Here is a 21,124-nt window from a genome sequence, read left to right on the forward strand (position 1 = left end):
CCATAATCTTTACCCAGCACACTTTTTTTAAACAAAAAAAAATTTTTTTAATGTTTTCTTTGGGTTTGTACAAGAATTTACAGTGTGAAAAATATACACATGAAAACGAGGCCATAAACCTGGGTGAAGGGAGGGGCTGCTTGGTCACAAACAAATAAACAAGACATTTCTGAGTTCTTCCTTTGGTCTGACTTCAGCCCCCTCACTCCAGGAGAAAGGCTGCAGAGCTGGAACCTGGGGGCCAGACCCCAGTCCCAGCCCTGTCCCCCAATGCGGGCAGGGTGGGGGTAGGCACATCTGGAGCAGCTGGTGCCGTCTGGCTCTCTCTGGCTTTGGGGTGGGGAGAATGTGGAGATGAGGATGTCCCTTCCTCTTCCAGCTCCCCGGCAGGAGTGGGCTGGAGGTGTCTGGGTGAGCAGGGTGGCACTGGCAGCAGTGGGGAGTGAAATGGGTAGAGTGAGTAGGAGCCTCTGGTGACAGTGAACAAAGGGACCTTTGAAGGGTCTGTTCTTGCTCCTCCAAGTCACAGGGCCACCTCGAGTTCTTGGCAGATCCTGGAGGACAAGTGGCTGTGGGGCCCTCAGACTCTGGGAGCCTCAGTGGACCCCAGGGCCTGAACAGATGCCAGCTACTGCCTATCTTCGGCAGAGCTCCCTGCAGAGCTGGGTGCGAGGTCCTAAATCTCGGTGGCAGTGATCTCCTCCAGGCAGATGCAGGGGGCCTGCTCGGCCAGGCCCAGATCTGCGAGCTCCCGGGCCTCCAGCTCCAGGCTGAGCTGCTGCAGCTCCTGCTCCAGCTGCCGGTTGCGCCGGTACATCTGGATGTAGTTGTGCTGCAGCTGCTTCTGGTATCGGATCACCTGCTCCTTCTCCGCCTGCCAGGCCAGCCTCTCCCCCTCAAAGCTGTCCCGCTGCTCCTCGCCCCGCTGCCGCTCCCGCTGCAGCTCCACCCGCAGCCGCTCCACCTGGGCCCGCAGGCTGCCCCCAACCCCTGCTGCCGCCCGCTGCACCTTGGCCTCATCACTCTCCGCCAGGAGGAATGGGTCAGTGGTGGCAGGTGGCACAGGGGGTTCCCGGAGTCCGGCTGCCTCAGCATCCAGCTGCCCGGCTTTCTCCCGCAGCCGCTCAGCCTCCTGGCGGTGCCGCTGCAGCTCCTGAGAACAAGCCTCCAGCTCCAGCTCCCGCGCCCGGGCTGCCTCCTGGAGGCCCCGCGCCCGGCCCTCACTGACCCGCAGTGTAGCTCGGGCCTCCCGCAATGCCACCCGCAGGGCCACCAGCTCAGTGCCCTTCTGCACCAGCTCTGCCTGAGACTCCTTCAGTTGCTGCTTCAGCAGGGAGATCTCGCCTGACTTCTGGCACACCTGTGGGGGCAGTAGTCGGGAAGGGTGGTGAGAAGGGTTTCCCTGGGGGACAGGCCCTGCTTATCATGCTGGGCATTTTGGGGAGAGGAGGTTTAATCATCATCATTTTACAGAAGGACACAGAGGCAAGTCTAGTGACATGTCCAAAGTCATACAGCTAGTATGTGGCTAAAGCAGAAAGCAGAGAGATCTTTTCCCTGCAAAGCTGGTGTCTTTAAACCATCACAAGACATTGTGGAAGCACCACCTAGCCCTGGGGACTGGGAGGTGACAGGTGCTGCAGGAGTGGAGCAATGGAGGGCAGTGCCCACACTGTCAGCTGAGAGGCACTACAGTGTCTCGGTTAAGAGCGCAGATATCAGAGCCAGACTGCCTGGGCTCAATTCTTCACTCTGCCACTGCTAGGTGTGATCCGGGTCTCCGGATCTTTCTGGGCCTCAGTCTGTTCATCTATAAAGAGGGGTGTTAATAGTGCCCTTCTCAAGGAGTTGCTACGAGGATTAATATGTGATATACTTAGAACAGTGCCTGTCACACTGCAAGCACTATGTTATTACTGGTTGGAAGGTAGGGGGACAGGAGTGCCACTGGCCACGTGGAGGCACAAGGAGACCTCCACCTAGAAAGGGACAGCAGAAGGGGATCCTCATCTCGTAGGCATAAGGGGGAATCTTCTGGGGGTGGCAGGCTGAGGGGGGTGTGGCTAGGCCCCTCTTGCCAGGTCTCATCCCTGTGTGACCCTTGCTCCCTTGTCCCTCCTATCCCGGCTCACCTCCCACTTGGTCTCCTCCAGCCTCGGCCCGAGCTCCCGCTGCTCCCGCTCCAAGGTGGCGCAGCGCCGCTCCAGCTGCTCACGCTCCTGCAGCAGCTGGGCAAAGTCATCCTGCAACTGCCGCTTTTCCTGCTGCAGCTGGAACACCTGCAGCTGCAGCAGCTGCTGGGCCCGCTGCGCCCGCTGCGCCTGGGCCGCACAGTCTTCTCGCAGGGCCTCACGCTCTCGCTGCCAGTGCCGCTGCCGCTCCTCGTATGCCTGTGGGTGACAAGGCAGACCTGGGTCCTGGGTAGCTACCCCAACCCCACTCCTTGACTGCCCTGGTGGCCCACTCTGGGCCCAGGGAGGGCGGATGCCATTAAACGATAATTGTGACAACAACAACTTTTACAACAACAGAAACAACAGCAATAATAATAGCAAGCACTTACATAGCACCGCCTAGAGGCCAGGCAGTTTTCTAGGCACTTTATACCCTTTGCCTTATTGAATCCTCAATAACCCTATGGAGCCAGAAGTACCCCCATTTACAGATGAAGAAACTAAGGCTGAGCAAGGTTAAGCAACTTGCTCAAGTCCACAAGACAGCAGCTGGCAGTGCCGGGTGTGAAGCATGCACTCGGGCTCCTTCCCACTCTATAGGTAGCCAACTGTAACTGCCCAACCCCCTCCCCCAAAACAGAAATGCCCCTTGCATTCCCAGGGCCTTGGGACATTCTGCCACACCATTCCCCATTATCACCACTGACCACACCTGGCATATGCTCGCCTCACTCTCGTCCAGATTGTCCCGCAGGTGCTGAAGCTCTGCCTCCCGGTCACGGAGCTTTCCTTCCAGGACACAGTGCAGCAGGGCCTCGTCCGAAGGGGGTGGAGGGGGTGGGGGTGGTGGGGAGCGCTCCCCATAGGAGCTGCTGTCAGGGGATGCCCGAGGACCACTGCCCAAGAGCCCCCCAGCCACGCGGCCCCCCAGTGAGCCCGTGCTCTTGCTGGAGGAAGATCGGCCACTGTCCGAGTGGGAGGGCCCAGTAGGGGCCCCTCGGACTGGCCCCAGCTGTGCCCCCCGCCCAGGGCCGTGGGAGGGCAGATGCCCACCTGGGGAGTTGGTGGCTGGCTCAGCACCCCCAGTACTGTAGGTAGGTAGGCTGGACAGTGAGTTTCGGCCAGAGTCGGACAGTGTTCCTGATGGGCAGCCACTGGCCCAGCCACTCAATGCCAGGGGTTTGTCAGCAGCCGAGGAAGAAGAGGAGGAAGAGGTGGAAGAGGCAGGGCCCCCAAACAGCTGTGTTAGGCTGCCCTGGCTCCCAGATAGCCCGGTGGCCCGAGGACCCAGGAAGCTAGGTAGGGATGGTGCCCCTCGAGGTTTGGGCAGCACCGGCTTGAAGGCTGTTGGGCGGATCAGGATTTTCTCCATGTTCTGAAATGAAGTGCCATGTGACACTGGGAGTGAGCTGCCCGATTTTGCAAAGGCCTATGATACTCCCTGCCCTCCCATCTGGGGTCCCCAATACCCACATATTAATAACAATTGTGACCACCAGCAGAGAGCCTCCTTGAGTGTCAGCTTTATGTCAAGTGCTTTGAAAGGTTTATCTCTAATTGCTACAACAGCCATAAGAGCAAAGTATTATCGCTGTCTCCATATTTCAGATGAGAAAATCGAAGTTTAGCCAGGTTAAAAGCCTTACCCAAAGTCAAATGCATAGCTACTGCAGAATGACAATAATTTAAGCAACTAGCATTTAGTGAGTGCATGGTAGGTGCCAGGCACTATGCTAAGCATTATTTAATTCTCACAACAATCCTATGAGGGCTGACCTATTACTTCCATTTCACAGATACAGGAACTGAGGCTCAGACAGGTTAAGTGAACTCCTTGAGGTCACAGAGCCAGAATGAGGCAGAGCTGGGATTAGATTCCAGGTCTGGTGAATCTGGAGCCCACACTCCTTTCTCTATACAAGCTTCCAAATTCCAGCTTCTCAAGAGGGGTCTTGATTCTACCCAGTTCCCTAAGGAAGAGCCGGTCCTCACCTTCTCCAGCTTTCCAGAGACAGGGATGAGCTTTGGTGGGGGGCCACGAAGGTGGGCATTGCATGCCCGTTGCTCTCGGGCATCTTCAACATCACTGCTTGGGCTGGGAGGTGACTCTGTCCGGAAGTCCTCATTGATGTAGGTGAAGGTGGTGCCTGGGACAGTCTTCCTGGGGGGCACAGCTGGGCACAGTGGCTCTTGTGCCTCATAGCCACCCCGAAGCAGCCCATCCTGCTGGCGGAAGAAGGTGGGCCCAGGCGGGCCTTGGTGGCGGGAAGGAGCTGGCCCCCCAGGGCAGGGCCGGCCTGAGATGAGGCTGCTCACGCTGCCCATGGCTGGAGCTTTCGGGGCAGTGGTAGCTTCAGGAGTGGGTTCCAGTGGCACTGGAAGAGTCTGCACAATGGCCATGGCAGCAGAAGCTCAGGCCTGGCCAGGGGCCTCCAAGGCAACCTGTGAGCAGGGCAGTGGTGTCAAAGTCCCTCCACTTTGAGCCCCCTTCCTATATAAGGCCCTGCCTGAGTCCTTGTCTTTTATTTATTTTTTTATTTTTTTGAGACAGAGTTTCACTCTGTTGCCTGAGCTAGAGTGCTGTAGTGTCAGCCTAGCTCACAGCAACCTCAAACTCCTGGTCTCAAGCGATCCTTCTTCCTTAGCCTTCCAAGTAGCTGGGACTACAGGCATGCGCCACCATGCCCGGCTAATTTTTTCTATATATTTTTTTAGTTGGCTAATTAATTTCTTTCTAATTTTAGTAGAGACAGGGTCTCGCTCTTGTTCAGGATGGTTTCGAACTATTGACCTTGAGCGATCTGCCCACCTTGGCCTCCCAAAGTGTTAGGATTACAGGCGTGAGCCACCAAGCCCAGCCTGAGTCCCTGTCTTGACCCCTTGATCCAGGCCAAATACCTCCTGCCATCAGTAACAAGCCTTGATCCTGCTCAAGACTTCCCCTCCAAGCACTGGCATGAACTTCAGTTCTCTCTGGGCCCCAGACCACTGCCCAACTCTGGTCTGAACAGGACTGAGGACTGAGCCCACTGAGCAGAAATGATAGCAGTGGGAGGGCTGGGGGGGTTATGCAGGGCCTCTTGGCAGCAGAGGCCCAGGCCCAAGCCTAGTCCACAGAGGACAGAACTCAGGTTAGTGAGGGAGCCCTCTCTACCAGCTCCTGGCACAGGTCCCTGGTCCTCTGGGACAGGTGGCCTCATTATAGGGCAGTTTGGACAGAGGCAACCTCAGGGATGCAATCAGTAACTCAGATGGTAATTAGGGAACAAAGAGCTAAGGCTAGGCAGTGCCCTGCCTCCCCCTGCTGGGCCTCAGTTTCTCCCAGACAGAGAGGCGGCAAGGGTAGATCTGGCCAAACAAGAAACCCACAGCTCTTAGGAGTCCACAGGTGCCCTCTGGGGTCTCCTGCTTCCCAGAGGGGGAAGTGGGCGCATGCTTGTTTCCATGACAACTCCTAGCCTTTCCACATCCAATCAGTCAGGCCTAAATGAGCCTACATAGGCCCTGCCCCACTGCCAACCTCTATGACACCTTTTAGCTTTAGATGTCCCCAAAGTAACCCTGAAGAGATGAAGGTGGAAGCCCCAACTCCAGCAGCTGCTCCAAGACCTCACTTACCCGGAGCCCAGGCAAGAGGGCTCCACTCTCCAGGCCCTGCTCCTTCCCGGAAGGGGACAGCAAGCCTCCACCCGGAACTCCCTCCCCAGTCCCGAGGCCACTGATGACCAGGACTTAGGCATCTGCTGAAGTCATCAAGCAGAGTAGGGGCCAAGAAGTGGACAGAGAATTTCAGGGGAGTAGGAGTGTGTGCATGTACTTATTGCGCGTGACTAAATGCACAGAAGCATGAAAATGAATACCGAGTGTATACTAAAATGTTGGAAAACATCATAAATGTGAATGAGTGTATGTATGTTAGGACAGATGTATCAGTACATTCATAGATACATGAACTCATGTGTGAATTCATATGTGTATATCTTACAAAAGAATATGGGTAACGGATGGTTAGAAAATATGTGATAGTTACAAATGCATGTACATGTAACATGTGGTGTATGAATGTGAACATGAGAAAATATGTTTGGATAGATGCATCAGTACATTCATGTCAACATGAGTTTATGTGTGTACTTTCAATGAGTGTGTGACCAGGAAGGTGAATGTGTGCAAGTGTGTACAGAGGAGTCTGCACGCATGTGAGAGTGGGTGGGAACGTGGGGGGTGTACAGGCCAACAGGCGAGTGGGAGCCTGTTTTTCCTCACTCTTCGGCGTGTGGGGAGAGGTGAGACACACATCATCTGATTCCTTTGCCTGATCTGTTCCCCTTCATTCTTGTTTGTGCTCCATTAAGTCCACCCCACTCCTCCCCTCCCAAGTAGAAAGCCACTCAGCACCAGGAAGGTGTCCAGACTGAGGCAGGAGTTGCTGGGAGCTGGGGGTAGGGGTGAGTGGTGAGGCCTGCTGCAGGGCTGGGAGCTGAGACCACCCACAAATCCCAGCCTAAGCAGAGCAAAGCAGATAGAGAGCCCTCTCTGATCCCCTCTCCAGGGCCACTCCAGGGCATGGAGAGAACAGTGGGGAAGGGGCTTCTTAAGGGGCAACTGGGCAGATCCCTCCATCTGCATTTCCCCACTTCAGTGAGCACAGAGAGTGAAAACTAAAGGGAGGAGACAGACAGACTCAGAGAAAGACAGGGACCCAAAAGACAAGAGACAAAGACTCAGAGAGGCCTAGAGGGTGGGGAAGACAAGGAGACAGGCAGGCAGACCCAGTGAGCTAGGGCCCCCGAAGCCCACCAAGCCAAGGGGCCCTAATTCCAGAGTGACAAAAAGCCGGGCCCTGAGAGCCAGACACCCTGGGAGCCAGAGCCAGGCGTCTGGAAGGCCAGGCCCAACCAGCCGGCTCCCGCTCCTGGAGCTGAGAGAGGAGGGGCAAGTGGAGGCTCCATTTTGAGAAATGCGTTTGTGGCTGTGGGAAAAGGGATCCCCTCAAGCCCCCCAGAACTCCCTGAGTAATCACTCCGGCCCTCCCTTTTAGTGGGCTGGGAGAGCTGAGGGCTGGGGCTCAGCCCAGGCTAGACAGGGGTCTGAGGAGTTGGGGAAAGTCTCCTCGGACCCGAACTCCAAGGAGCAGCCAGGCGGGATCAAGTCTGGGGTCTCGAGTTCCCACTCCGCGACAGGAGGGCAGGACCCCCCCCCCAGAGTCCAACCCACCCTCCAGAAAGTGGGGGCAGCTGTGGAATGCGGCCTCCCCGCTGGAGTCCACCGTGCAGAAGTTGGGGGCGCCCCAGGCCGCCTCCCAGCCCTGGCCCCCCCTCACCTCCGCCGCGCTGCTCCATGCTCAGCCCCGGGCCGCCCCCGAGCGCTCCACAGGCGCGCCGCCCGGCTCCAGCCCGCGCGCGGCCACTCCGAGCGCCCTGCCGGCCCCGCCCCGCCTCCGCGGCGCCCCCGGCCCGGGCCAGCCCCCGCCCGGCCCGAGTGGGCGGCGCCGCGCCGGGGAGGATCCGAGGGGCGTCCCCGCCCCTGGGGCGCGGACGCGCGCAAGACCCCACGTCACGCGTGTCCGCCGGGGCACACGCAGGGGCTGCACGGCGGCAGTCAGGGTTCCTCCGATGCCCAGTGACTGTGTCTGGGGGCTCGGTCGGCTCGGGACGCGGCGGCAGCAGGTCACCCTCTACCCCCAGTCGGGGCCCTGGGGCCAGCGGCAGCTGGTCATTGTTTGAGCACAAAGGGCCAAGGCGCAGTGGCGGCCGCCTCTCCCCCTCCTTTTCTCTAGTCGAGGCCTTCCCCCAGACACACTCTCGAGCTTCAGAGTCGAGGGGGAGTCCGGGGGTCAGCTGCCCCCTACTCCCCGGCTGCCCGGGCCCTGCGCCCCAGCACAAGTCGGGGGCCGAGGCTCTGCCGGAGCCTGCCCCACCCCCAGCGGGTCGGAGGCGGCACACTAGGATTTGTGGAGGCGGCGCCACCTGGCGGCCGGCTCGGAAAACACACTCAGTCGCCCCCACCACCGGGGCCCGCTCGGACTCCCCAGCACTGTGCGCTCTCCCGGGTGAGCCCAGGCCTGGCCCTGCGTCGGCCCTGTGATCCCCAACCTTCCCTCGGAGTCATTTGCTAAGAGAGAGGTCATTTCTCGGAGAGGGGCGGCCCCTAGCTCCCCAACAATCACTGGGGTGAGCCAGTCCAGACCTACGATCCAAATCTACACCAATCTTACTGCAGACATTGTACTTTCTCAGGGTCACAGATACTCTCACCTCTCACAAACAACACAATCTTAACACCCACACTACCTTTCCCACATTCAGTCTCGCCGCGCAGCCCAGTCTCATCACGTGGGTCCATGTTTCTTCTTTCCATAATCTTCCAGTCCAACTCACACAAAGACACACTCCTTGTCACACGCCTGTTGTGTATAGTCTTTCTCAATTCGCAGTCCTCCACACCCAGCCACAGTCTTAAACACACTGACTTTGTATCCTGACCATCTTTCACACATTGACCGTCTTAGTCACTCAGACAACTTCTTACACATCCACATCGTGTTTCACAAACATTTTACCACTCAGCCTTTCCCCCAGGGGTCTCTGTGGCCTGGTAAGGTCAGCTGATGCCCGTGCCCCTGGGCAAGGACAGCCTCTCTCCACCTAACGCCCCCACTCTCAGCCAAGGCCTGCCAGAGCTTGCCTTGGCCCCAGGAAGGAGCATCCCCCCCTTCCAGGCCACAGCCCTGGCCGGCTCTCAGTTCTATTTTTAGCTCTATGGAAAGGGTTGTTTTTCTTTCTTTTTCCCTGGAAAGGGAAACACAGCCCAGCCACCCTCAGGCTCACCCCAGACCTTCAGCTTCACAAGAACAGATTGAGCCCCTCTGCCCGGTAGAGACCTCCTCCTCTGGCCTTGCCCTGATCCCTGCCTCCTGGGGCACCAAGAGCCGCCTCCCCCTTCTGGCAGCCTGCCCAGCTCAGGCAGCAGCTGGGCTCAGCGTGTGTGCAGGGGTGGGGAGGGGAGGGGGAGGGGGCGGGGAGGGAGGCATAGGGCTGCTGCCCACTCCCTCATTCCCTGGGGGGAGGGGGGTTCGTCCTCCTTGCTACTAGAGGTAGGTAGGCTCTCTCTGGTATTGGGGTGTTTACACTCATGCATTCTCTTGGGGGAGGGGGGTCTCCCACTCCTGCAAGGGGTGGAGGTGGTAGTAGGAAGGGGACCACAGGCGCTCAGGCAGCTGCTCCCTGGGCTGGGAGTAAGGGGTGGGGGCAGCTGTCCAGGGCCATCAAGGGCCTCTCCCATACCTTCAGGGATGCAGACACCAGGAATGTGCTTGAGAGAAGGAAAGCGAGGAGCCCAAGTCACTCCACCCCGGCCCAGCAGTCTTCCTTCTTCCTGCGCCACCCCGGCTCCAGGGGGCGTTGCGCTCCCGTTTCTGGGAGAGGGCTACCACCGCTCCAGGCGGAGGATGGAATATAGTCCAGGATGGGACCAAGCAAACTCTCCCGAACTGTGGAGAGGGTCCTCGCCGTGTGGTGGGGTTGGGGGAGTAGTGTCCACTAGTCTGCAGAGCGATCACGCGCCAGGCGCCTGTTTACGTCTTAGTTTTCACCTGTGGGCGGCCGGGAAGCAGGAACCTCCGGATGCGTCCCACCCGGCCCGTCCCCGTCGGCGGTCACGGGGCTGCCCCTCTCCTCCACCTCCGCCAACGCCAGAGCAGAGTGCCCCGCCCGCTAGGGTCCTGCGCCGCTTGGCGCTGCCCCTGGGAGTGTAAGGTAAGCCACTGGACGCGTCCTTCCCGAGTGCACGTGTGTTCCAAGTGTGTGCGTGGGTCCGTGCACGCGTGTGTAAGAGACTGTCGATGTGAGTTTCTGTGTCGCTTCCCTGTTCAGGCTCTTCTCCTGCGTCCCCAACCCTCCTCACCTCAACCCCTAGCTTTCCCAGATACGGAAAGTTCGCTCCGTAGCGGGGATGTGTAGGAGGCAGGAGTTCCTACACCTCCGCCGCCCCACCACTCACCCAGTGCCACCTGCGCCTCCGCTCCAGCTCCGGACCGGCTCCTGCTCCAGCGCGCCCACCTCCTCGCCTCGAGAATGCGGGCTCCCCAGCCCGCTCTGGGCTCCGGGCTCCCGACTCCCGACTCCGGGTGCCCGCCAGGCCGGACCTGGTGGAGCGGGGCGGGGCAGCTGAAGCCGCGCCCCCTACCCAGCGAGGGGAGTGGTCTGCCCAGCACCCCCTCAACAGCCGACCCAGTACCCAGCCCAACAGTAGCTCAACGGTGGCCCAACGCTGAACCTCTGGCTTCTGACTTCATAGTTTACTGGGCTTGGCTTTCGACCCGGGGAAGGGGTGCTCAGCACGTGTCCGACAGCTAAGCTACTTGGCTATAGGGCTTGACTCTGCCACCCTCCCCTGCTAGGTAGGGAGCCCAACCGGGCTAACTCTAAATCCACTCCAAACACAAGGAAAACCCCTGGGTAGTAGAGACCGAAGGGTCGGGTTTCACCAAAACAGCTCCTACCACCACCATACACACACCTCGGCTGGGGGCTGCCCAAGCAGAACCAGCACCGCCCCTTCCCTGGAGTAGGTGTTGGCACAGGTGAGTAGGTCTGCCAGGTTTGGCCCCCCACATGGCATGGCTAGGCTTCCCTTAAACTCATAAAGTCCCACCCACAGGCACAAACAGGAAGTTGGCCCGTGTTGCAGAGGCATCAAGGGCTCCCTCCCTCCCTGGCACTCAGAACAGCCTGTGGAAAGGCGCTGGTCTACAGGTATCTGGGCCATATCTGCAGCCTGAGTACTTGGGCTGCAGGAGATCTCGGTGAGCTGTTTCTTCTCAAACCCATCCACAGTCGACAGAAAGCTGCTGGAAGACCAAAGCTGCCCCCTCGCAGCCAAGTACGACATGCAGACACTGTCAATCTGAGGACAGGGCTGCGGATCCACCTGCACCCAGCTTAGCCAGGCCCTTTCTTAGGGAGATTCTTTACAGCCAGTCGGACATAGGCAGATTACCAGGCCTGTCCCAATCATTTACACAGGTCCTAGGGATCCTCCACTTTCTCCACAGGGACTCCTGAACATACTTTGGGCCAGATCTTGAGATTGGGAGTTTAAGGCAGGTATGGAGTGGAATGTTTGTGCAAGGGGTGGGGTCAGGGGTATTACCTTCCTCTCCCCCTCATCATTCTGGTTTGTGCTGTGTGGGGGTGTCTACTAGGAGAGTGGAACAAGACAAACAGGCAAGTCTATGTCTATTCCTCTATCCCCAATTCACAGAGACCTCACAAAGGTCCCATACTGGGAACCCCTAAAGGATTTCCTGAGAACACATCAAGCATTCTAGGGAGACCAGAATGTGGAAACTGCATCCTTATAGGTAGTGATCTGGTGGTGTGCATCTGGAAGGCATGGCTGACGTTCAATGCTACAGACCCTGGATGAGGCCTAGATCAGCCAACGGCTGGGAATGATTACTGCAGGATTAGGGAGGCCTGGCTCCAGCCAGTCTGGGAGAGACCCCCAAGAAGGGAGGCCCTGGAGGAGCTATCCCCACCCCCAGGTTCTTCTGCACAGAGAACAGCTTTGCGGCAGCTCTGCTCTGGGGTCTGTTTCAGATGTTTGTGGCCACAGTTTTCACACACTATAGACCAGAGACCAAAGACCCTTCTAAAGGGTCCCAACCCGTTAGGTTGACAGGAAGACTTTGACAAGGCAGCCCTGATTCTAGGGAATAAGAAACCTTCCCCCAACCCTTACAAAAGGCTTCTTCCCAGTCCCCTCAGAGCACCTTGCATTTTCCCTACTCTTTCAGGCAAATCCAAAGGGAAACTGGGACTTTAGGATATCAGAGGACGAGAGATGAGAAAGTATTCATCATTTAGGAATATTTCTAACAGGGTCTCTGAATCACCTATATTAGTCACCTGCAAGGCCTGTTAAAAATGAGGATTATTGTACCCCTCCTTACACCTCCAGAATTAGAAATGTTTATGTGTGATAGGATGGAGGGGAGAAGGGGAGTGGAATAGGGCCTGGGTTCTGCATTTTTAACAAACCCCAGGGGTTCTGACACACATTTGTGTAAGAGAAACATGGAGAAGGTACAGAAGGAGGGAAATGGTAAGAGGGTTGAGATAAGAATACACGGGAGTCTGAGTCCACAAGGAGAGGGGAGTGGCTCACATCACAGACAGACAGCTGGTCAGGCAGGGTTTGGGCATGTGGCCCAGTGACCTATACCTCTACCAGGAATCACATGGAGATCCTCAGGGAAGTCAGGGATGAAGACACACCATCTTGTCTCCCCTAGGCCATGAAGAGCTGTATGGGGGAGATGGGGGTATGCAGGCCCTTTAATGTCCCTGCTTCCTTGGAAGCCCATAGCTGAGAGGCTAGATGTCTGGGAGGGGACTCATCCACTCCAAGTCAGAGAGGAAAACCCAGTTACAGACTGAGGAGACACCTGGTGGACAAATAGGAAAAAGCACACAAACAAAGGCAATGGAAAAATTTTTTTCAGTAAAACTGGAAAAGGCTATACAAAAAGTCCTAACTCGAGCTGTCTGTCTGATGCAGCATACAGTAAAATCAGTGTCCAGGTGGCAGGCACTCTGGGCTCACAGCTTTCTCTATGGCTCTTAGGGCCAAGCAATCCAGAAGGAGGTAGCTTCTACCTTTGAGGCCCAGAGATTATAGGGCTAAGCACCTAGGATCCAAGCAAGTGCTACCTCATGCCAGGCTCTACAATGCAGGGAGCAGAAGGCCTTAGAACCCACCACGTCACCTTTTGGCTCTGAAAGCATGGCTGGGGTTTTGGCAATAAGTCCCCTACTTTCCTCCAAGTTTAGGGGGTCTGACCTCATGGCCTTGAGTTTGACTTGCTCATTCCTACCTCAGAGCTCTATTTACTATTCTCTCTGCCTGGATCCCTCTTTCTCCAGATGGTCACCTGGCTCACTCCTGGTTCTTTTTTTTTTTTTTTTTTTTTTTTTGAGACACAGTCTTGCTTTGTTGCCCAGGCTAAAGTGCCATGGCGTCAGCCTAGCTCACAGCAACCTCAATCTCCTGGGCTCAAGCAACCCTGCTACCTCAGCCTCCCGAGTAGCTGGGACTACAGGCATGCGCCACCATGCCCAGCTCATTTTTTCTATATATATTAGTTGGCCAATTAATTTCTTTCTGTTTATAGTAGAAACGGGGTCTCACTCTTGCTCAGGCTGGTTTCCAACTCCTGACCTTGAGCAATCTGCCCGCCTTGGCCTCCCAGAGAGCTAGGATTACAGGCGTGAGCCACCTTGCCAAACTCCTAGTTCTTTAGGCCCCAGCTCACACACCCTCTGCTCAGAGACACCGTTCTTAACTACTTATCTCAACTACCCTGCAAGCACTTTATCACATTACTGTTTTCTTTCTAGCATTTTTCACTAACTAAAACTATGTTTTATTTGTTCATTGCTTGCTTGTCTCTTCCACCAGAATGCAGGTTCTGTGGAAGCAGAGATCTTACGTATCTTTTCAGTGCTGTATACACGGGACCTTGAACAAAACCTGGCGCACAGTAGGTTCCCAAATATCTGCTAAATTGAATTAGGCTCCCTCAGACTGAAAAGGGCCCACAGCTCAGGACCACAGGAGAGAAGAGCCCTAGCAGAGGGCCCAGAGAGTCTATGCTCCAGCCTGTCCTATCAGGCTCATTTCAGCAGCCAGCTGGTGACAGCCTTCACCTTGAAGGTTTGGAGGTATCTGGCTGGTAGGGATTGGGGGCCTAGTCTGAGCAAGTCTCAGAGTTCTTGGGTGCAGCTCCCTTTTTGCCAGAAGATGGCTTTTTAGCCACTAGTCCATTGTCATCCTTGATTTTCTTGAGCCGCGACTTGCTCTTTGGTGGGATGGAGAAGGTGAGGGAATTCTTGTTGAACTCAAGTGGGAAGACACCTATATCTCCATCAAAGCGGTTTTTGGACACCTGCAAATACCGTTTCCCTGGCCCAGTTACCAGTTTCCTGTCCTGCAGGATTAGAATGTTGTCTGCCTCCTGGCTTGCCTAGGGGAAAGAGGGCAGAAGGAGGCAAGAGTTAGACATATGAGTGAAGCAGAAAGGAAGGTTGAGGGTGCAGGGAGAAGTGATAAAAATGGGGAAAGGTCTTTGAACTACTGACCGCAATGCTGGGGCCACTCACATCTTTTAGTGCCCTGACAACAAGCTTGCTGCTATCCTAGATTTTGCACGTGCTGTTCCCTCTCCTTCTCCTTCACAGCTGGCCACCCACTCAACCTCAGCTTCTCTTCATTCAGGTCTCAATCCAAATGTCACACTGTATCCGAGAGACCATTCTTTTTTTTTTTTTTGAGACAGAGTCTCATTCTCTTGGCCAGGTTAGAGTGCCGGGGCGTCAGCTTAGCTCACAGTAACCTCAAACTTCTGGGCTCAAGCGATCCTCCTGCCTCAGCCTCCCAAGTATCTGGGACTATAGGCATGTGCCACCATGCCCAGCTAATGTTTTTTATTTTTTAGTAGAGACAGGGTCTCGCACTCCTGAGCTCAAACAACCCATCTGCCTTGGCCTCCCAGAGTGCTAGGATTACAGGCGTGAGCCACCCTGCAGCCAAGAGACCATTCTTGATCTCCTTACATAAAGCAAGCACCACTGTTTTTTTATTTCTGCATAATTCTTTCCCAACTCTAGTTAGTGCAAAATGCTAGAAAGAAAACAGTAATGTGATAAAGTGCTTGCAGGGTAGTTGAGATAAGTAGTTAAGAACGGTGTCTCTGAGCAGAGGGCGTGTGAGCTGGGGCCTAAAGAACTAGGAGTTGGCAAGGTGGCTCATGCCTGTAATCCTAGCTCTCTGGGAGGCCGAGGCGGGCAGATTGCTCAAGGTCAGGAGTTGGAAACCAGCCTGAGCAAGAGTGAGACCCCGTTTCTACTATAAACAGAATGAAATTCTTTCCCAACTCTAGTATGGCTACTGGAACAAATGTAGTTCGTGCTCCTTGTCTTGAATTCCTGTGCCCAGCCCAGGCTAGGCATGTAATAGGCACTCAGTGTACCACTAGGAGCTCCAGAATGGGGCTGGTCCTGGTATCAGAAGGCCCTCCCATTTATTTGATTATCTAATACTATTGTCTGCCCAACTTCAACTCAACTTTGTTTGTTTGTTTTTGAGACAGAGTCTTGCTCTGTTGCCCAGGCTAGGGTACCATGGCGTCAGCCTAGCTCACAACCTCAAACTCCTGGGCTCAAGCAATCCTACTACCTCAGCCTCCTGAGTAGCTGGGACTACAGGCATGCACCACTATGCCCAGCTAGGCTAATTTTTTCCATATATATTAGTTGGCCAATTAATTTCTTTCTATTTATAGTAGAGACAGGGTCTCGCTCTTGCTCAGGCTGGTTTCGAACTCCTGACCTCGAGCAATCCGCCCGCCTCAGCCTCCCAGAGTGCTAGGATTATAGGCATGAGCCACCATGCCCAGCCCTTACCAGCCCTCAACTCAACATTTCGTTGATACCTCCTCTGGGAAGTCTCCCCAGATGTCCCAGCTGACTTGTATCTTTTCTCTGTGTTCCCCAAATACTTGTGCTGTCTATCCTAGCTCTTCTAACACTGAGTTGTAATCACTATCTCATTGTGTCCCCACCTAGAGGTTGTGAGCTCCTGAAGGGCAAGGAGGGCAAAGGACCAACTATTATGAAACTGAGTATTCCTAGCACACATATATTCCTCACGTGAAGGCCCAGAGGCACTGCCTCCAGCCTGCTCCAGATTGATAGTCAAGGAGTGTTAAAAATTAGGATTATTGGCTGGGTGTGGTGGCTCACACCTGTAATCCTAGCACTTTGGGAGTCCAAAGTGGGAGGACAGCTCAAGGTCAGGAGTTCGAGACCTGCCTGAGCAAGAGTGAGACCCCGTCTCCATTAAAAATAGAAAGAAATTAGCTGGGTAACTAAAAATATATAGAAAAAATTATCTGGGCATGGTGGTGCATGCTTGTAGTCCCAGCTACTTGGGAGGCTGAAGCAGGAGGATTGCTTGAACCTAGAAATTTGAGGTTGCTGTCAGCTAAGCTAAAGCCATGGCACTCTAGCCTGAGCAACAGAGTGAGACTCTGTCTCAAAAAAGAAAATGAGGATTACTGTATCCCACCTCAAACCTTTCTCAACATGATTTTAGGCTGAATGATAGCTGCCCCCGTACTCTCCAAAGCTTGAGCTCCTCTAAAGACCACTCACTTTGGCTGAGCCAAAAATGGATGCTGTCTGCAGTTCTTTGTCATCATCCTCTTTCCGGGGGTGAATGACGAGTGTCACATGGCAGCTACTATCTGTTGCAAACTTCCGAAAGGCCCCAACAATGTAGTCTTGAGCTGCTATCCTGTCTCAACAATGCAAAGAGGTTATCAGACACAAGAGGACAAGAACATGTTCATATTATTGATTCATTCATACCTCTCACAAACCAACACAACCCATTCCACCTCCCTCTACCCAAGACTCGCAGTCAAGTCCCTGTCCATACTTTCTGTTGCCATACCCCATACCTCCATATAATACGTGTGGGGTGGTATGTATCTGTACGCATCCCAGAAAATAGGAGAGTACAGTGTGTGTGCCCAGAAGCCAGCTGCCTGAGAAGACATGCGAGTTCAATTGGGTTCAAGCTAGACAAGAGGAGGATGTCACCTGTCTGTGGACAGCTGCTCCTGACCCATCATGAACTGCAGATTGTCGATAACCACGTGACAAATGTCATAGACATAGACTGCATGTTGCATTGTGTCTATTACAGTCCTGGGAAGAGGAAAGGGCAATGAATTCAAGAGTCAATCACAAGCTATCTCCAAAGCACCCCAGGCAGAAGAGCTAGCATACTGAAAACTCTCATGGTCACCTATTCTGACCTCCCAAACCTGTCTAAGGAGACCTAGAAGAAGTTCCCATTGGAGCTGGAAAAGCAACCAAAATTCCTGAGTGCTGGGATCTGTCTGGGAAAGCAAAGTGGCTGGAATGTGGGTGGGGAGCGGGGATCTTACTTGATGCTCTGCTGCCCATGGAAAGTCATGAAATAGAGGGGCAGGTCTTCAAAGCGGTCGGCCCACTCATCATATTTGTCCAGTTGCTCTTCCAGCCTCCCCATAGCAAACTGTGTCAGCATGACCCGGGCTAGTCTCACGTTGCTGATCTCAAAGCTACCCCATAGTGTGTTCACCCCCTGGGAACACAAATCCAAGGCATACTCGCTGATGAATGTCGTCTTTCCACTGCCTGTTGGCCCTGCAGGGGGGTTGAACAGGAACCTGGGTGAGGAGGAAGTCCCACCCTTGAAACCAAGACACAGGTCAGGGCTTCAAAGTTGGCAGGGGAAATCTTTTCAACATTTTTGTGGCCCAAACCCACATGCCTTTGTTACCTGATCCTCTGTCCCTTTACCCCAGTGATTTCCCAAAGGGTTACCTGTGAAGACTGTCAGCTCGCCCTTCCGATGCCCCTTCAAGAGACGACTGAGATCTGGAAAGCGGCTCCAGCGGACACCAGCTACCTGCTCCACATTTGACAGTTCTCCTAGCACCTCCTCCCGAAGCTGCCGGAAAGACACGATGGACTTGTGCCAGGCAGGCAGGGCAGAACGAAGAATACGAGAAAGATTTAAGCCCTGGTTAAGTGCCTCCAGGGGACAGGGCTGCTGGTCCCCAGGCCGGACCAAGGAGCATCGCTTGGGGTTCAGTTTTCGAGCAAACAATTTGGCAGCTTCCCAGGACCGAAGGTCATCCCCCAACCAGAACACAATACGTCGGAACTGTTCAAGGTAAGGGAGTAAGGCAGGGGGCAGGCAAGATGTTCCTCGGGGTAGGGCAAGGGTGGGCAGCCCCATGGACTGGTTCAAGGCCAGGCTGTCAAGCTCACGACTGGTCAATACCACCTCAACATCTCGACGACTGATCAGTGGTAATCCGAACAGATTGTGGTAGGCACCAGGCCGGGGAATGGTGGTCTCCACATAGTGTACTCCATTTCCCTGGTGTTCAGCCCCTAATAGCTTCAGGCCTCGTAATCTCAAGCTTCCAGGGGAGAACCAAGGGAAGACAAGGCTGCAAGCAGACCGCAGATACCGCACGCTGAAACGCCTGAGTGTATCATCTGTAACCTTGTTAAGGCCAAACATTGTACGAGCCAGTTGTACCTCCTCTGGGTCAGGCAGCTCCCAGAGAGGTACAGCTCGGTCCCAGATCCTCTGGACCTCCTCAATGTCCTCAGCTTCTGGGGCCTTACTAAGCAGGACCCCCTCTCTGGTCCCATCCCCTTGCCCCTCCACACTGGCCTGGAAGTCTTCCCAGCTCCCCTCTGCTAGGCTGGTCATGCAAAGAAAGCGGCCTGTGGTCTTGTCAATGAAAAGGCTGAAGGAATTGGCAACATCAGTCTGGTCCTTGAGCTGTGAAGACTCCACAAAAGGGCTTGGTGCCCGCAGGCAGCTGTGGCCATCTTGGAAGGGGATCCCATGACCCCGCAAATACTGGCGGATTTCAGTTGTAGTTACAGGCAATACTGGTACCTCCAAGGCTGGGAGAGCTTCCTTTCTGTACCGTCTGCGAGGAGGGCCTGGGACCAAGTTTCGGGGTAGTCCTCTCTGACCCATCCACACCCCACGGAGGGGCAGCAAGATGCGGAGGCGGTACCCACCTCGGAGAAGAACCCACATTCCTAGCCAAATGTAGGAAGTCACTACTTGAAATAACTTAGGTGCCTGGTTTGGGTGTCTTCACTAGGCCAGACCCCAGGGATGCTCCACACAGTATTCTACAGAGCTCACTCTAGGGGGCTTCTCTCTCTCCTCAAACATCTTCCTCATAAACATCCCCTGGATCTTCTTTATCCCCTCTACACTGCTACCTCACATCTATGCCCATTTGCACCACCCTTTCATGTGTATGTCCCTTCAAAATGGCGCCCTTAATCGATGGTCCTTTTACAGTTTCTCTCCACCACCAACTCACCTCTACGACGGTCTACAGAACTCTACACAATTTCTCCCTGAAATGGTTTCTATATATCATCTCCTCACCTCTACTGCCCCTCTACAGAATCTCCTCGTCGTCCTCATCTCTACAGCCATCTGCATCCTTTTTGTAGTCCTTCTGCTCTAGGTCCCGACTGGAGACCCTCTATGCTGCTCCTTCCCTCGCTGGGACCTCTGCACGGCTAGAGCGCCACTACACGACCCCGGCCGCTCTCCGAGCCCAAAGGAATGCCCACCTCGCTGGCCTCCCCGTGCCTTCCCGCCGCTCTACTACTAGCTGCTCTGCAGCTCAGGACCCTGGCCCCGCGTCGTCACTGTCGTCTCGCCCTTCTCTCCCGCAACATGTGTCACTCGAACGCACCACACGCCTTGACCTCGGAAACAAAACTCCCCGGGAGCGGATGTCCCGGAACCGGAAGTCTCCAGGTTTAGTCCTGCCCACCGCTCCTCGCCATTTGCCTTCGCCGCCTCAGAGCTGCTTCCATGACCGGGCGCGGGACTCCAAGCCGCTTCCTGACCAGTGTCCTCCACAACGGGCTGGGTCGCTATGTGCAGCAGCTGCAGCGTCTCAGCTTCAGCCTCAGCCGCGACGGGCCCTCTTCCCGCGGTGCTAGGTGAGCGGAAGGAGGTGGGCGGGCGGGGATGGGGAATAGTAACGACTCCCGGCGGAGGTCGCTCCAGGTCACGAGTCACAGTGCTAACCCTTCTCGGGTTCCTCAGGGAGTTCATCGAACGGGAGGTGACCGACTTCGCCCGACGGAACCCCGGGGTCGTAATGTACGTGAACCTGCGGCCCTGCTGCGTGCCCAGAGTAGTGGCCGAATACCGTGAGTGGGGTCGGGCTAGAGCTGAAGGGCGGGATGGGGTCTCAGCCCGCTTAGCCTCTTTATCTGACACCTAACCGGCCTACTCACTCCCCACCTTCCTTTTGCCAGTTAACGGGGCTGTGCGCGAGGAGAGCATGCACTGCAAGTCGGTCGAGGAGATCGTGACGCTAGTGCAGAAGTTGGCAGACCAGTCTGGCCTGGAGGTGATCCGCATCCGAAAGCCCTTCCACACGGACAGCCCTAGCATCCAGGGCCAGTGGCAGCCCTTCACCAACAAACCGACCACGTTTGGTGGGCTACGCCCCCGAGAGGTCCTGGATCTTGCCTCAGCCGAGGTGCAAGCACAGTGAAGAGTTGCCCCATCAACTCCAAACCCAGGCTTTGGACTCTTACTCCAGTAAAGGTGGTTTCTCCTCTTTGAGATTCCAAGCTTAGGCAGACAAATGGAACCCCCACCAAAGGGGAAGTTGACACCAGAGGTTTTGCTTGGGCTAAAGAACAGCTGCCTTTTTCTTTTCAGTGCCCACTTCTAGGGGCAGTAACCTTGTGAGTCCCCTAATTCTTACCCCGTGGCATCACTGAAACCTGAGCTGAGAGAGCCTTCAAGGTTTTTATTTTATTTTCTCAAGTCCAAATTAGTAACAGTGATCTCAAAACACAATAAGGAGTCTCAAGTCTGACTTCTAAATAATCTTTGATATCTTGTTGCTACAACCATTGAGCTAGAGAGAGTTAGCTGTTCTCTGCTGCAAGCCTGGCATAGGGCTATGCTCTTTACATCTGTGTGAATGTTTGTGTACAGATTAGAAAACTGAGGTTAATAAACTTACTCAAGGTCACACTTGAGGTCTTATTTCAAAATATGTGCATATTCTAAGCATAAGCCCTATTTTTCATTATTAGAAAACCAGGAGCAGAACACACAACAACCTTTCAGGGTGGTTAGTATCAAAGGCCATGTGCTTAATCTAGGCCTGACCTCTGGAGGGAGTGATTGTCAGACCAGGTCCCCGGTAACAAGCCCCAGGTGCACAACCCCCCTCCTGCAGACCCCTCTTTGTACAGAAATGAATCCATGTCTTCCCTTGCGTCAGTGGGTGGGGGGTGCTGAAAAGCCTCTTAAGG

The 21,124-nt window shown here is 55.0% G+C and overlaps 3 protein-coding genes across 9 annotated transcripts; 1 reads left to right on the top strand and 2 right to left on the bottom strand.

Annotated features, from left to right (window-relative positions):
* Window positions 1-23: 23 nt before the first annotated feature.
* Window positions 24-10,350, bottom strand: LZTS2 (leucine zipper tumor suppressor 2). Of its 6 annotated transcripts, XM_012769053.2 has the most exons (6): window positions 7,498-7,654; window positions 4,167-4,616; window positions 2,887-3,549; window positions 2,133-2,390; window positions 1,229-1,360; window positions 42-1,153 (listed from the first exon to the last, which is right to left on the bottom strand). In XM_012769053.2, exons 2-6 carry the CDS (start codon window positions 4,572-4,574, stop codon window positions 677-679), a joined length of 1,938 nt encoding a protein of 645 aa, XP_012624507.1. In that variant the 5' UTR covers window positions 4,575-4,616; window positions 7,498-7,654; the 3' UTR covers window positions 42-676. The 6 variants fall into 6 exon arrangements, with proteins under 6 accessions (XP_012624489.1, XP_012624498.1, XP_012624479.1 ...); XM_012769035.3 differs by lacking the exon at window positions 7,498-7,654 and adding an exon at window positions 10,176-10,350 and having other exon boundaries at window positions 24-1,360; XM_012769044.3 differs by lacking the exon at window positions 7,498-7,654 and adding an exon at window positions 9,461-10,114 and having other exon boundaries at window positions 24-1,360.
* A 2,306-nt stretch (window positions 10,351-12,656) lies between these two features.
* Window positions 12,657-19,537, bottom strand: TWNK (twinkle mtDNA helicase). 2 transcript variants are annotated; one of them, XM_076009841.1, is made up of 6 exons: window positions 19,409-19,523; window positions 17,612-17,738; window positions 17,191-17,431; window positions 16,841-16,948; window positions 16,391-16,532; window positions 12,657-14,202 (listed from the first exon to the last, which is right to left on the bottom strand). In XM_076009841.1, the coding sequence occupies exons 3-6, from the start codon at window positions 17,310-17,312 to the stop codon at window positions 13,927-13,929; spliced, it is 648 nt and encodes a 215-aa protein (XP_075865956.1). In that variant the 5' UTR covers window positions 17,313-17,431; window positions 17,612-17,738; window positions 19,409-19,523; the 3' UTR covers window positions 12,657-13,926. The 2 variants fall into 2 exon arrangements, with proteins under 2 accessions (XP_075865956.1, XP_012624530.1); XM_012769076.3 differs by having other exon boundaries at window positions 17,612-19,537.
* Window positions 19,538-19,574: 37 nt separating this feature from the next.
* On the top strand, window positions 19,575-20,838 carry MRPL43 (mitochondrial ribosomal protein L43). The gene is made up of 3 exons (XM_012769133.3): window positions 19,575-19,786; window positions 19,893-19,999; window positions 20,108-20,838. The coding sequence occupies exons 1-3, from the start codon at window positions 19,656-19,658 to the stop codon at window positions 20,347-20,349; spliced, it is 480 nt and encodes a 159-aa protein (XP_012624587.1). The 5' UTR covers window positions 19,575-19,655; the 3' UTR covers window positions 20,350-20,838.
* The last annotated feature ends 286 nt before the right edge of the window (window positions 20,839-21,124 follow it).

This window comes from Microcebus murinus, chromosome 14, assembly GCF_040939455.1.
Source record: "Microcebus murinus isolate Inina chromosome 14, M.murinus_Inina_mat1.0, whole genome shotgun sequence".
In the NCBI taxonomy this organism is placed as follows: Eukaryota; Metazoa; Chordata; class Mammalia; order Primates; family Cheirogaleidae; genus Microcebus; species Microcebus murinus.

Coding starts and splice junctions, on each gene's coding strand:
- LZTS2 (XM_012769035.3), bottom strand. CDS start 4,574: ATGGCCATTGTGCAGACTCTTCCAGTGCCACTGGAACCCACTCCTGAA. Junction 3,550..4,166: donor TCTCTGGAAAGCTGGAGAAG/GTGAGGACCGGC, acceptor ACTTCATTTCAG/AACATGGAGAAAATCCTGAT. Junction 2,391..2,886: donor GTGAGGCGAGCATATGCCAG/GTGTGGTCAGTG, acceptor TGTCACCCACAG/GCATACGAGGAGCGGCAGCG.
- TWNK (XM_012769076.3), bottom strand. CDS start 18,854: ATGTGGGTTCTTCTCCGAGGTGGGTACCGCCTCCGCATCTTGCTGCCC. Junction 16,949..17,190: donor CATGGGCAGCAGAGCATCAA/GTAAGATCCCCG, acceptor TCCTCTTCCCAG/GACTGTAATAGACACAATGC. Junction 14,203..16,390: donor CCATTTTTGGCTCAGCCAAA/GTGAGTGGTCTT, acceptor TCTTTCCCCTAG/GCAAGCCAGGAGGCAGACAA.
- MRPL43 (XM_012769133.3), top strand. CDS start 19,656: ATGACCGGGCGCGGGACTCCAAGCCGCTTCCTGACCAGTGTCCTCCAC. Junction 19,787..19,892: donor CCCTCTTCCCGCGGTGCTAG/GTGAGCGGAAGG, acceptor CGGGTTCCTCAG/GGAGTTCATCGAACGGGAGG. Junction 20,000..20,107: donor CAGAGTAGTGGCCGAATACC/GTGAGTGGGGTC, acceptor TCCTTTTGCCAG/TTAACGGGGCTGTGCGCGAG.